Below are 13,323 nucleotides of genomic sequence, written 5' to 3'. Positions count from 1 at the left end.
GGCCTCACTAAATAGCTGAGGCTGGCCGTGAACCTGCGATCCTCCTGTCTCGGTCTCCCAAAGACTGGGATTACAAGAATGTACCCCCATGCCTGGCTAAAACATTCTTTTTTTAGTGGAAAAAAAAATAGGAATGTTTCTTTTAGGAGAAAATCTCACCCTAAGACCTCTCTGTATTCTGCATTGTGGTACCAAGCCTCACCTCAATGGATAAAGGTTACAAGAGTTTTTTTAGATATGGCAGAACACTGTTGACTGAGACTTCTTCATTGTGGCGATTCTGCCTCTAGGATTATTCGCCAACCAGGAGAATTGTGTTTTCTTTTGGGTCTAAAACACCCAGCCAGAATAACCTCTCGCTCATTAACTCTGCCAACCACACACGCTTCCCAGGCACTGGGCTGGAGGTTCAGAGCAGATCAGGATACGGTCTCTGCACCCTGATACCTCCAGGCCAACCGGGAGAGAAACAAGAAATAAGAACTTACAAAGGAATAGGGTTAAAAAAGAGAGCAGACAGCATTTGGAATCAGAAAGACTTTGATCCAAATTCCAGTTCTGCCTTTTCCTAGCATGTAACAGATCTTGACACAAGCTAATTCTTTCCTTCAAGTCTCCTTGTCCCTTTCTGTAAAGTATGGCCTCTCAGGGTTAGTGTGGAAATTCAGTGATGTGTGCGTTTATTAAGGCCCTTAGCACAGTCTTTGAGAAATAGACATTCAGTTGGTAAAATCCAACCGAGTAGTGATTGAGGTGTTTATGGGGTGCCCTGAAGACCCAGGGAAGGAGACAGGAAGAGTTGAGAAGAAGGAGGAAGGATTCCAGGGTGGACTCGTATTGTGGGCTCCATTCTGGACTAAGGATCGCTCTCAGTGCTAGACTCAGACAGCTCCAGGCCGGGGCCCAGAATCTGCGCACGCACCGAGTCCTGATGGAATACGGGGTGTCCAGGGAACTTGGATATTAAAAGGCAAGTACAACTCACACAGTGAAAGGGAGCCGGGTTAACAGTTTTAAGAGAATAAATAGCCATCAAGCGCTGACATTCAAAATCAACACAAGATAAGCCGGGCATGGTGGCAGTGCCTATAATCCCTGTACTTGGGAGACTGAGACAGGTGAATCACAGATTCAAGGACAGCCTCAGCGAGTAGTGAGACGCTCATCAATCTAGCAAGACCCTGTCTCAAATTAGAAATAAAATTGGAGCCGGGCATGGTGGCGCACGCTTGTAATCCCAGCATTCGAGAGGCTGAGACCTGGAGGATCGTGGTTCGCGGACAGCCTCAGCTACTTAGTGAGGCCCTCTGCAACTCATTGAGACCCGGTTTCAAAATAAAGAATAAAAAATAGGGCTCGGAGGTCAAATGCCTCTGGGTTCCATCCCCAGACCCACAAAAAAAAAAAAAAAAAGAAAGAAAGAAATGAAAAGAAAGAAAATTGAGCTGGGGTATAGCTCAAAGGTAGAATGCCTTTAGGGCTCAATCCCTAGTACCACACATATACACAGAGACCAAAAAAAAAAAAAAAAATCAATAAAAGATGCTTATGTGCATCTTTTATTGTACATTAACTCTGCCTTCTGATAGACCTTAAAGAGAAGACCTTATATTCTAACCTAATGCAACAAACTTAAAAATTAGAAAGCAAGTCTGGTGTGGTGGTGCGTGCCTATGATCCTATTACTTGGGAGGTTAAGACAGGAGGATCACAGGTTCGAGCCCAGCCTCAGAAAAAATTAGTAAACCAAGCCAGGCATGGTAGCACACCTTGTAATCCCAGCATTGGGGAGGCTGAGACAGGAGGATCACGATTCACCAACAGCCTCAGCTACTTAGTGAGGCCCTTCGGAACTCAGAGAGACCCTGTTTCAAAAATAAAAAGACTAAAAAATAAGGTTTGGGGTGTACCTCTGAGGTACAATGCCCCTGGGTTCCATCCCTTGTACTGCAAAAAAAAAAAAATTAGTAAATAAGGTGACATGGTAAACACCTGTAATCCCACCTACGTTGTAGGCTGAAGCAGAACTATCACAAATTTGAGGCTAGCCTATGCAAATTAGCAAGACTCTGTCTCAAAATAATAAATAAGGATGTGGCTTAGTGGTAGAGTATTTCCTAGCATACACCAGACCCCTGGGGTTTAATCCCCAGTACCAAATAAATAAACAAACAATTCAATCAATAAATATAAAAAGAGCCAGGGATACAGCTCAGTGGCAGAGCACCCCTGGACTCAGTTCCCAGCACACGCCTACACACCATATAAGGCTCAAAGGTAGTGAAGAACCCAAACCCAAGCTTTCTACTGGGAAATTTAAAAACATACTTCTGTATTACCCATGGGTTAAAACAAAAATCAAAATGGTAAGAAAGGTTATGTAAGGAAAAAAAACGATGAAAGCAATTTATAAAACCTAATAGGATAGGCCGGGCGTGGTGGCGCACGCTTGTAATCCCCGCGCTTGGGAGGCGGAGACAGGAGGATCGCGCAGGTTCGAAGCCAGCCACGCTGGCGTAAGAGACCCTGTTTCCAAAAATATAAAATAGGTCTGGGAGTGGAGCCCAGAGGTAGAAGGGCTTCCAGGAACTCCAGTACCACATACACACACAAAAAAAACCTAATAGGATGAAACCAAATGACACTTAGAGGAAGATTTAGAGCCCCCCAAATTGTATTTATTAAAAAATAAGAAATCTCAATACTAAAATAATTAAGTATTGAGCCAGACATGACAGTGCACACTTGTAATCCCAGTACTTGGGGGACTGAGACAGGAGGATCGCAGGTTCTTGGCCAGTCTGAATAGATTACAAGCAATGAAAGAAGAATTAAACATAGGCAAATATTTGTAACCAAGTTTTAATGGTAATGAATTCCAAGAAACAGGTAACTCCTATATTGTAACAGAAAAAAAAAATCTTTCAAAAGATCACACACACACACACACACACACACACACACACACACAGAGTTAACACTCTGAGCCAGTATCACGTACAAATATAAAAACTCTAAATAAAATACTAGCAAATATGAGTAAATATCTTTATCCAGAGGCATAAGAAATCTATTCATGTAAGTCACTGTTTCAGGTTAAGATAAAACCGTATCTCTCTAGATATCATATCTCTTCTGATAGAAGAATTTTAACACGTTTTTATAAAATTCAGTCAACATTCCCGAGTAAAACAAATTCAAAACTTTAAAATTCTTGGAAAGCCAAGAATATAACACATTCACCATAATCTAGAGCAAACATCATCCTCAGTAGTAAGCCATTAGGAGCGTTTCCTACAAAGGTAAAAACGAGAGCACCCCGCCTTGGCCCCAGCTACTCGGGAGGCTGAGGCAGGAGGAGCATCCGAGGACATCTCGTACTTGTGTTATTATCTGATACCATATTAGAGGTTTTAGTCAGAAAGGTATAGCAGGGAAAGGAAATCAGAAGTGTGAACACTGGGAAGAAGAAATACAGCCACTGTTATTTGCATGTGTAACTATCTATCCCAAAAAGGAAAACTCCGCGACCAAACAGTATTCGAACTGCCGAAAGTTCAGAAAGTTGGAATCGATCCAGTGGAGTAAAATCAATAGCCTTTTATTTATTTATTTAGTTTTTTATTATTATTTTTTTGGTGGTACTGGGGTTCCTGAAAGCCCTTCTACCTCCGGGCTACACTCCCAGACCTATTTTATGCTTTTTTATTTTTGGAAACAGGGTCTCTTAAGCCAGCGCGGCTGGCTTCGAACCTGCGCGATCCTCCTGTCTCCGCCTCCCAAGTGCGGGGATTACAAGCGTGCCCACCACACCCGGCATCAATAGCCTTTTAAACCCCAGCAGGGATAGAGGAGAAAATATAATGAAGAATCCATTCACAGGTGAAATGAAAGCACTTGAGGATTTATTGAATAATAATGAAGAAAACGTCAAAAGTTTACAAGTAATTTAAGCTCACCGTTTGCAAATTGAAACAAGAATTGGTGAAAATTACCTGCAGTGTCACCACTCAGAAGAAATCTGTTACAATTTGGGAGGAAGGGGGATTCTCTCCTTCCAAACCATCACAGCATTTTATTTTATTTTTATTTACTTTTTTTTTTTCGGTATTAAGGATGGAACCCAGGGGCATTCTACCTCCAAGCTACATCCCCTGCCCTATTTTTTTATTCTTTATTTTGAAACAGGGTCTCACTAAGTTGCTGAGAGCCTCACTAAGTAGCTGAGGCTGGCTTCGAACCCGTGCGATCCTCCCAAGGGCTGGTATGACAAGCGTGCGCCACCACGCTCAACTCCATCACAGCATTTTAAACCAGTGTTTTTATCATAATATCATAAGCATCTCTTGAAAGCATGCTTGAAGCAGTTGTAAAAAAAAAATCAGGTAGACGCTATATAATATAAACAGAGTCATCACTGGAAATGTGAAAATGTGATTTCTGTGGAGAAATGTGTTGGTAGAAGAGGTCCAGTTTGGGGGTCAGGATTTTTCTGACGCCATATTACAACCACCTTCCAGATTTCGTCGTGGCTGGACAAATCATGTTCCTGGAACGAGCTTTGGTGTTTGGGTTTCTATTACAAACTCAGATCTTACCTACCAGGGGCTTACCTCCCTCCCTGCATAAAGCAGGGGTTGGGGGATGTGCCTCAGTATCACAGTACTATCTAGCATGGACCAGGCCCTGGGTTTCACACTGAGCATTGTGGAAAAAAAACAAAAAAAAGCAAAAGTAGGCCGGGCGTGGTGACGCACACTTGCAATCACAGCATTCGGGAGGCTGAGACCGGAGGATCATGGTTCGCGGCCAGCCTCAGCTACTCGGTGAGGCCCTCGGCAACTTAGCAAGACCCTGTTTCAAAATAAAGAATAAAAAATAGGGCAGGGGGTGTAGCTCGGAGGTCAAATGCCCCTGGGTTCCATACCCAGACCCGCACACACACACAAAAAAAATAGATGTTTGGTCCTGGGCTGCCCAGACCTCAGAGAAATCCAGAGCCCAGAGGCCGCTTTGACTGAACCCCCTTCTGTGTTTTCTGCCTCTGCTCCTGCAGACCGCCCCGGCTTGCTGAATGTGAAACCCATTGAAGATATCCAAGACAACCTGCTGCAAGCCCTCGAGCTGCAGCTGAAGCTGAACCACCCCGAATCCTCGCAACTGTTTGCCAAGCTACTCCAGAAAATGACAGACCTCAGACAGATAGTCACGGAGCACGTGCAGCTCTTGCAAGTGATAAAGAAGACGGAGACAGACATGAGCCTCCACCCGCTCCTCCAGGAGATCTACAAGGACTTGTACTAGCAGAGAAGTCCAGCTCCACCAACAGCCTGTCCCTTTTTCCGATTGCACTATTGTTTGGGGGTGGGTGGGGGGTGGGAATCTGACACCAAAGAAATTGTACTGTGAAAAAAAAAAAAGGATTTTAAAAAGAAAAGGTTTTAGAATATGATCTATTTTATGCATATTGTTTATAAAGATACATTTGCAATTTACTTTTAATATTAAAAGTTATCATGTTATGAAATGGCTCGATGGTATTGGAAGACTGAGTCCGGTGTCTTCTCCATCCTGTGCTCCTGGGTTCCCCCCACATACATACACACTTTTTTTTTTTTGGTGGTGGTACTGGGGATGGAACTCGGGGGCATTCTATCTCTGAGCTACACCCCCCAGCCTTTAGTCTTTTAAGATTTGAAACAGGGTCCCACTGAGTTGAAAAGGGCCTCACTAAGTAGCTGAGACTGGCTGCGAACTGTGATCCTCCGGTCTCAGCCTCCCAAATGCTGGGATTACAAGTATGCGCCACCATGCCTGGCTCCTTTGTCTGTGTGTGTATGTGTGTGTGTGTGTGTGTGTGTGTGTGTGTGTGTGTGTGTGTGTGTGTGTTACACACACCCTTTTATTATTTCCTTCCTTCCTTCCTTCTTTCTCAGTCTTTTTATTTTTTCTTGCAGTACTGGGGATTGAATCCAGAGGCATTCTACCTCTGAGCTACACCCCGACCCTATTTCTTTTTACCTTTTTTTTTTTTTTTTTTTTTGCGATACTGGGGATTGAATCCAGAGGCGTTCTACCTCTGAGCTACACCCCGACCCTATTTCTTTTTACCTTTTTTTTTTTTTTTTTTTTTTTTTTTTTTTTTTTTTGCGGTACTGGGGATGGAGCCCAGGGGAATTCTACCTCTAAGCTATACCCCAGCCCCATTTTTTATTCTTTATTTTGAATCAGGGTCTCACTGAGTTGCAGAGGGCCTCTCTAAGTAGCTGAGGCTGTCCTCAAACCCCAATCCTCCTGTCTCAGCCTCCCAAGTACTAGGATTACAAGCGTGCGCCACCACACACAAGTTTCTCAATCATTTAAAAAATGTGAATGAAACTGCTGATAAACTATCATTCTCACCCAAATAATTTTTTTTCACTCAATTTACAACTCTGAGCTGGGCGTGGTGGCGCACGCTTGTAATCCCAGCGCTTGGGAGGCTGAGACAGGAGGATCGCACAGGTTCGAAGCCAGCCTCAGCTATTGAGTGAGGCTCTCGGCAACTTAGTGAGGCCCTGTTTCCAAATAAAGTATAAAATAGGTCTGGGAGTGTAGCCTGGAGGTAGAAAAGCCCCTGGGTTCCACCCCCAGTAACACCAAAATAAATAAATAAATAAATAAGTAAATAAGTAGGCTTGGGGGTATAGCTTGGAGGTAGAATGCCTCTGGGTTCCATTCCCCATACCACACACAAAAATAATATATAGGCATATATAGACATATATTATACGTAATATATGCATATATATTATAATATATATATATATATGCTAGCACCCTTTATATAAAATGGCGTATTGGGGGCCTTCAAGCTATGGCATCAAGAAAGACCTTTTCATCCTTTCCTTAAAGCTGTCTCTGAAGAGCCGAGTATAGAGGGGATCGTGATCCCAGCCCTACAAATGTACAAGGCCTAGCCCTCTGGGAGAGACCCCTTCAGAGCCCAAACCTTTAGAATGGCGGATTACAGCCAAGCCACATTGGGACCAGAGACTAAAGCTGTCATCCAGTGACATCCAAACATTTGGAAGGAGAGTGACAAATTCACTCTGTCATATGGTTATTCTTTGCAACCCCGATGCTGAGCACTGGGGTATTTTGAAACATCCGGATGACTGACAAGAGTTTTCAGACTTGTGGCTCCAGAGTTTATCATCAGGCAAATCTTTAAAAAGCGTGTGAAAGCGCTCTACAAGGTAGACGGTCCTGGGCGGGGCCTCAGAGGAGAAGCCTTGTTTACGAGGCCCGAAAACAAAAACCCTTTCAGCTTGCTGCTGGATCGCAGTTCCCACCAGCACTCCGCAGCCCGTCCAAGCCTTTTCCACATTATGGGGGCCGTGGTTGCCAATGGAGGGGATGCGCTCAGCTCTTTGACACTGCTGGTTAGCATTAAATAGCTTTTAAATCCTGGCAGCTCCTTAATTCCCATCTCTCTGACATTTTTTTTCCCTGTGGCTTGGATGATCATTTGCTAAATATTTTACAACAGATTCTATTCAGCCTCCAAAGCTCCCGCGCCTTTCTCTGGGCTCCCTCCCTCCCTCTCGTTCTCTCTCCCCCAGGACGATTCACAAGTTAATCAACACATGTATCATCCGTTATTCATAGTACTTTCCCTGGACACAAAGCACACTTAGGGATTTGTGTTAATAAAAAATAGGAATTAAAGTGGCTTTGGTCAAGAGTCAAAAGAAGGGTTTCCAGCTCCCACACGAGCCTTATCCCCAGCACCTTCTCTGACAATCACCTGGCTCCCTTTTTTCTGCTGTGAGTGGAAAAGAAAGATAACAGGACAGCCGCAGATGAGCCATGTCTACGCACCCTTTTTCTTCATCCACAATCAAAACCTGGGCCGACCTGAGTTGCTGGCTTTATTAAAATTCGAATGAGGAACAGAGAGACTGGGAGGTGGGGGAGCTCGGCGATAAGAACTCAGAAGGAGGCAGCATGAGGGAGGCTGTGGCGTAGTTCAGTGGGAGAGCGTGTGCTTAGCATGTGCGAGGCCCTGGGTTCCATCCCCAGCCCCAAAAAGGGGGGGGGGAGGCATCACCATTAGCCAGAGTCACACAACACATTAACAATTACAGGTTTGAGGATGGAAACCAGAGGCGACATCTACAAACACAGAGGAAAAAGAGGGAAGGAGGGAAACGGTAGACTCAATTGCTACTGGATTTCAATGTCTTTCTTCTAGACTTCTTCTAGTCCTTTTTGTGGGCGGGTCCTAAATTGCTTGACCCCTACAAACGGTGTAATGCTGATTTAAAAAACAAAAAAAAGGAGACGGGGATGAGAGGGGTTAGAAGTCAGGCCCAAGATACTCATTCTAGGAATGAGGAAAAAATATGTACTGGGGAGTTGCAGTGGGGGTGGGGGCTTCTTAGTCTAAATCCTGAGAGAAAAAATCAGAGTTCATTTTCCGTTTATACAGGATCCTCTGTATCACTTTGTCTTCTTCTCCCACACATTTGCTAGAAAAACTGGGTTTATGAGACCCTCACCATGTTATACTTCTGTTCCTTCCTTTTAATGCTTATTTAGAGGGGGAAAAAATAGCGACATGGTCAGGCTATAAGTGGTATGCGCTTGTAGTCCCAGCTACTCAGAGACTTAAAGCAGGAGGATCACTTGAGTCCAGGAGTTTGAAGCCAGCCTAGGCAGCAGAGCAGAACCAACTTCAAAAAGCAAATCATAAAACATAGCTGGGGACAGTGGCGCACACATGTAATTCCAGCAACTGTAATCCCAGCATTTGGAAAGCTGGGACATAAGAATTGCGCAGGTTCGAAGCCAGCCTCAGCTACTTAGCGAGGCCCTTTACAATTCAGTGAGACCTTGTTTCAAAATAAAGAATAAAAGATAGGGCTGGCAGTGTCTCTTGGAGGTAGAATGCCCCTGAATTCCATCCCCAGTACCACAAAATAAAATAAAAGGCTAGGGATGTGGCTCTGTGGTAAAGTGCTTGCCTAGCATATGTGAGACCCTGGATTTATTCTCCACTACCGAAATAAAAATTAAAAACAAACAAAATGAAACCAAACAGCAGGATTTTTAGAAGTTCCAAAAGCTGTTAGGTGTCATCTAGCCCCACCCATTTGTTGAACACAGAGTCCATGCCCAGTCAAATCTCCTGAGAGTGGCCTCATGGGAGCACAGTCTATAAATTAATAGTTACCACTCAGATACCAGAACAAATTCTCAAAGGCTGCAGATAGGTGTTCAAAACACAGCAAGAGATGGGGATTTCTGCGGTCGCCTTGCGGGGGAAAGTCAATGTGGCGAAGCGTGTGTCGGATCAGTATCCTGCTGGGTAGGGAGCTCTCTTGGACTGGGTTTCTGGACCACTGGGGTCCAGTGGACGTTGCCAAGTAGAAGAGGGATATGATCCCATTTGAAATTTGGAAAGGAGGTTTCCCAAAAGTTAATGCTTTCCAAAGTAGAAGTCTCCAATGGTTGTCCAACCCCTGGAGAGCTACCTGAAGGGATGGATGCTGTCTTCCTCCCAAACCCTTGGCCCTGCTCTGGGGTCACGTGTACCACACACTTATTCCTGTACTGTGAGGGTTCTGATTCACTTTATTTTCTCAATTCCAATTACCATCTTTTGCCCCCATCTTGGGTGCCCTTCATCCTGGCTAGTCCCTGTGGACCTAAGGAGCCAAGACCTCACATACCCCTGACCTAACAAAGGTCCTTTGCTCCAAAAACTTTGGCCTCACATCACCCGGCTTATGAAGATCTCAGGTCATTTCTATCCCCATGTTTCAAAACCTGTCCACCCCACATGCCTTTTCCAGAAAGGCTCTGCCATGGCATAGAATTCTAGAAAATTAGGGCTGGGGGATGTTGCCCAGTGGTAGAGCACACACTTCACATACTCGAAGCTGTGGGTTCAATGCCCAATGCTTAAAGAAGAAGAAGAAGAAGAAGAAGAAGAAGAAGAAGAAGAAGAAGAAGAAGAAGAAGAAGCAGCAGCTAACTTAATTAGAAGCATAAAGTTCCTTAGTGAGACCCTGTTTCAAAATAAAAGAGAACTGGGCGTGGTGCGCACGCTTGTCATCCCCGTGCTTGGGAGGCGGAGACAAGAGGATTGCGCAGGTTCAAAGCCAGCCTCACTGTCTTAAGAGACCCTGTTTCCAAATAAAAAATAGGTGTCTGGGAGTGTAGCCCAGAGGTGGAAGGGTTTCCAGGAACCCCAGTACCACCAATAAATAAATAAATTTTTTAAAAATAAAGGAGAAAACATAGGGCTGGGGGTGTAGTTCAGAGGTAAAATGTCCCTGTGCTCAATCCCCAGTACTGCAAGAGAAAAATTAAGAAAAAGAAAAGGAAAGTGTCCTCTGTGTACAAGTAGTATGTGTTCAGTGAACAGCCGCAGCAGCCCAGTGCGGACTTCAGGGTTCTACTGTCTTGGGTTAAAATTCTAACCACAATAACCATGGGACTTGGGCCAATCTCGGAACATTTTAGGTCGTAATTGCCCTCATATTGAAAATGGGATAATAATGCCCATTTTGTAGGGTTCTCGCGAGGATTAAATACAATAATGGTTGTAAAACACTCTGTACAGCCTCTTGGTACATTTCATAAAGCAAGTGTTGAGCCCAGGCAACAGTATTGTCATTTTTAAAGTACACTTCATGTGCCCTGTGCTAGAAAACTTGCCTAAAGTGCGTTCAATTCCCTGTACCTTGAAAAAATCAATCAATTGATTAAATTAAAAAATTAAGTACCTTTTGTGTAAGATGGTATCCTGGGCCCATGGAAAAGGCCCCTTCTGTTCCAAAGTCCCTGGCCTCACCAGAATATCCCACAGGATATTCAAAACCGGGAAAAAGAGCCAGTCATGGTGGCACATTGTGTGTGTGTGTGTGTGTGTGTGTGTGTGTGTGTGAATAAAATATATAGCTGGGTGTGGTAGCAATGCTTGTAATCCCAGCATCTGGGAGGCTGAGACAGGAGAATCGTGGTTCTGACACCAGCCTCAGCTACTACTTACTGAGGTCCTTTGCAACTCAGTGAGACCCTGCTTCAAAATAAAGAATAAAAAATAGGGCAGGGGGTGTAGCTAGGAGGTTGAATGCTCCTGGGTTCCATCCCTAAACCTGCAAAAAAAAAAAAAAAAAAAAAAAAAAAATATATATATATATATATATATATATATTATGTATTTGTATACATATTTGTATACATATTTGTATATATATATAGTATATGTATTTGTATATATTATATGTATACATATATACACACATATTTGTATATAGATATAGTATATTTGTATATATTATATGTATACATATATACACATATATTTGTATATAGATATAGTATATTTGTATATATTATATGTATAATGTATACACATACACATACAACTACTATGTTCTGATTTAGGGAAAATGCCCAAGATGAGGCTACAGAAACATTTTCTCCAAAAGTAGTGGGCTTTTTCTCTTGTGGCCTGTGCTTCCTAAATTTAGACTAATATTACATACTTTGAAATTCCAGAGGGGTTATAAAGAATAAGAAAATTGCTAATCTGAGTTTGGAGGGAGTGGGTTGGGATATTTCTGTCCCCTCTGGAGTTTTATAAATATGTTCCAGGCCAAAAGTTCCCAGGAGAGTGTCATTTCTGACTCCACTGAGCGCCATGGGCTGCTCTCGGGGAGGACCCAAGTGGCTTTCTGTAAGACTCGGGACGCCGTGATCCCCTGACCACTTTTCCACAATACCCAAAACCATAAAGTGTGTATCGGACTTTCCACCATCAGCTTAAAGAGTCAGCTTCCTCACATTCTAGGGGAGAGACCTTGGGCAAGTTACTTTCCTCTCCAAGAACATAATACCTGGTTTATAGAAGTCCCTCAGCAAATCGCACCTAATCATCTCATTTTCTCTGTCAAATGGGACTCCTACTGCCTGCAGCTTACAGAATGTTAAGGAAAGGAAGGAGAGAAGGCTTGGTTTCTACTGTTCACAGATAAAAGAAAATGGAGGGGCTGGCCCAAGAGGATGTAAAAGAAAGCCTAGCCCAGCTAAGGCCTACGAGCTAAGCCAACTAGGCCTCTTTCCTAGCGTGCTCTGCAGTCTCTGGAAGATACAGAGACAGTGTTGCTTAGATTGGCAGAGCACAAGCTTTAGAGCATTAAAAAAAATACTGTTAAATTGAATTTAAGTTACCAGCTCTGTGACTCGGGCAACTTAATTCCTGTCTCTGGGCCTCGGCGCCTTCATCCAGTGCCTGGTGAAGATCCCAGTTCCTGTTCCTGTAGGGTTCTTGTGAGAACTGGAAGTCATACTTAGCTGAAATGCCTAGAACCCCGTGGAGCAATCTTCTAAAGATAGCCAGGCATAGTGGCGCACGCTTGCAATCCCCGTACTTGGGAGGCTGAGACAGGAGGATCGCAAGTTCAAGGTCAGCCTCAGCTACTTAGTGAGGCGCTCCACAACTTAGTGAGGCCCTGTTTCAAAAATAAAGAATGAAATAGGGCTGGGGGTGTAGCTCGGAGGTAGAATGCCCCTGGATTCAATCCCCGGTACCACAATAAATAGATAAATAAAAATTCTAAAGATAAGTACTCTAACCTGTCAGGATCATTGGTGACCAGTGTCTTTACTCAGAAGAAAATATATATTAGGGGACTCTTCCCTGGGAAGAATAACCCAGTGATGGCCCAAGCTCTAATAGGGATTTGCAGTGAGCCTTAGCAAATGGCTTTCTCGGAGCCAGTTTCGCCCCTCCACACAGTTAAAGCACTGTTCTGGTTTTCTAGCCCTGAAATCCCAAGACCTTGGGGGCCTCTCGGGGAGGCTGGCAGGAGGACATTTCTCCCTGGCTCTCCATCAGAGGCCTGTGTTCTTCTTGCCTGAGTCTCCTCCCCTCGGAGCAACCTAACCCCGGGCCAGGCAGTGGGCAGCTCTCATTAAGGGGCTGGGGCTGGTCCAACCCCAGGGCGAGCTGCCTCCGAGGGGACAGGAGGAGACTCCGGAAGGCTGCTTCGTTCCCACCCAAAGCCAAGCTGCTGAGAGAGAGAGGGGGGGGCGTTGTGCTGAGTCAGCGAGCTGGTGGCTCCCAGGCTGGGGGTCCCTGGCCGCCGGGGCTTGCCAAGTGGGATGGAGCCAGGGAAGCCTCAGAGGATCCCGGCATGTTATCGATGATGCTGCTGCTGCCCCCGCCACAGCATTAGGAATCGTGCCCTGGAAAAGCGGCTCCCCAGCCAGGCCTCCCAGGGCTTCCAGGGTGGGGAGCGGTTATTGATGAGATGCAGGGCGTTGCTT

At 44.6% G+C, this 13,323-nt stretch overlaps 1 protein-coding gene across 1 annotated transcript in view; it reads left to right on the top strand.

Moving 5' to 3' along the window:
* Positions 1–5,304, top strand: part of PPARG (peroxisome proliferator activated receptor gamma) — a gene marked incomplete at its 3' end in the record, with an annotated part of 75,773 nt that extends 70,469 nt beyond the window's left edge. Inside the window, exon 7 of the mRNA XM_080718092.1 lies at positions 5,057–5,304. Coding sequence (XP_080574218.1) covers positions 5,057–5,304 — 248 coding nt within the window. The remainder of the gene's footprint in view (positions 1–5,056) is intronic.
* Between the last annotated feature and the right edge of the window lie 8,019 nt (positions 5,305–13,323).

Source organism: Muscardinus avellanarius (assembly GCF_963383645.1).
Source record: "Muscardinus avellanarius genome assembly, chromosome: 22".
NCBI lineage: Eukaryota > Metazoa > Chordata > Mammalia > Rodentia > Gliridae > Muscardinus > Muscardinus avellanarius.
The sequence above is the reverse complement of the archived record's forward strand: the minus strand, read 5'-3'. Positions and strand labels throughout refer to the sequence as shown.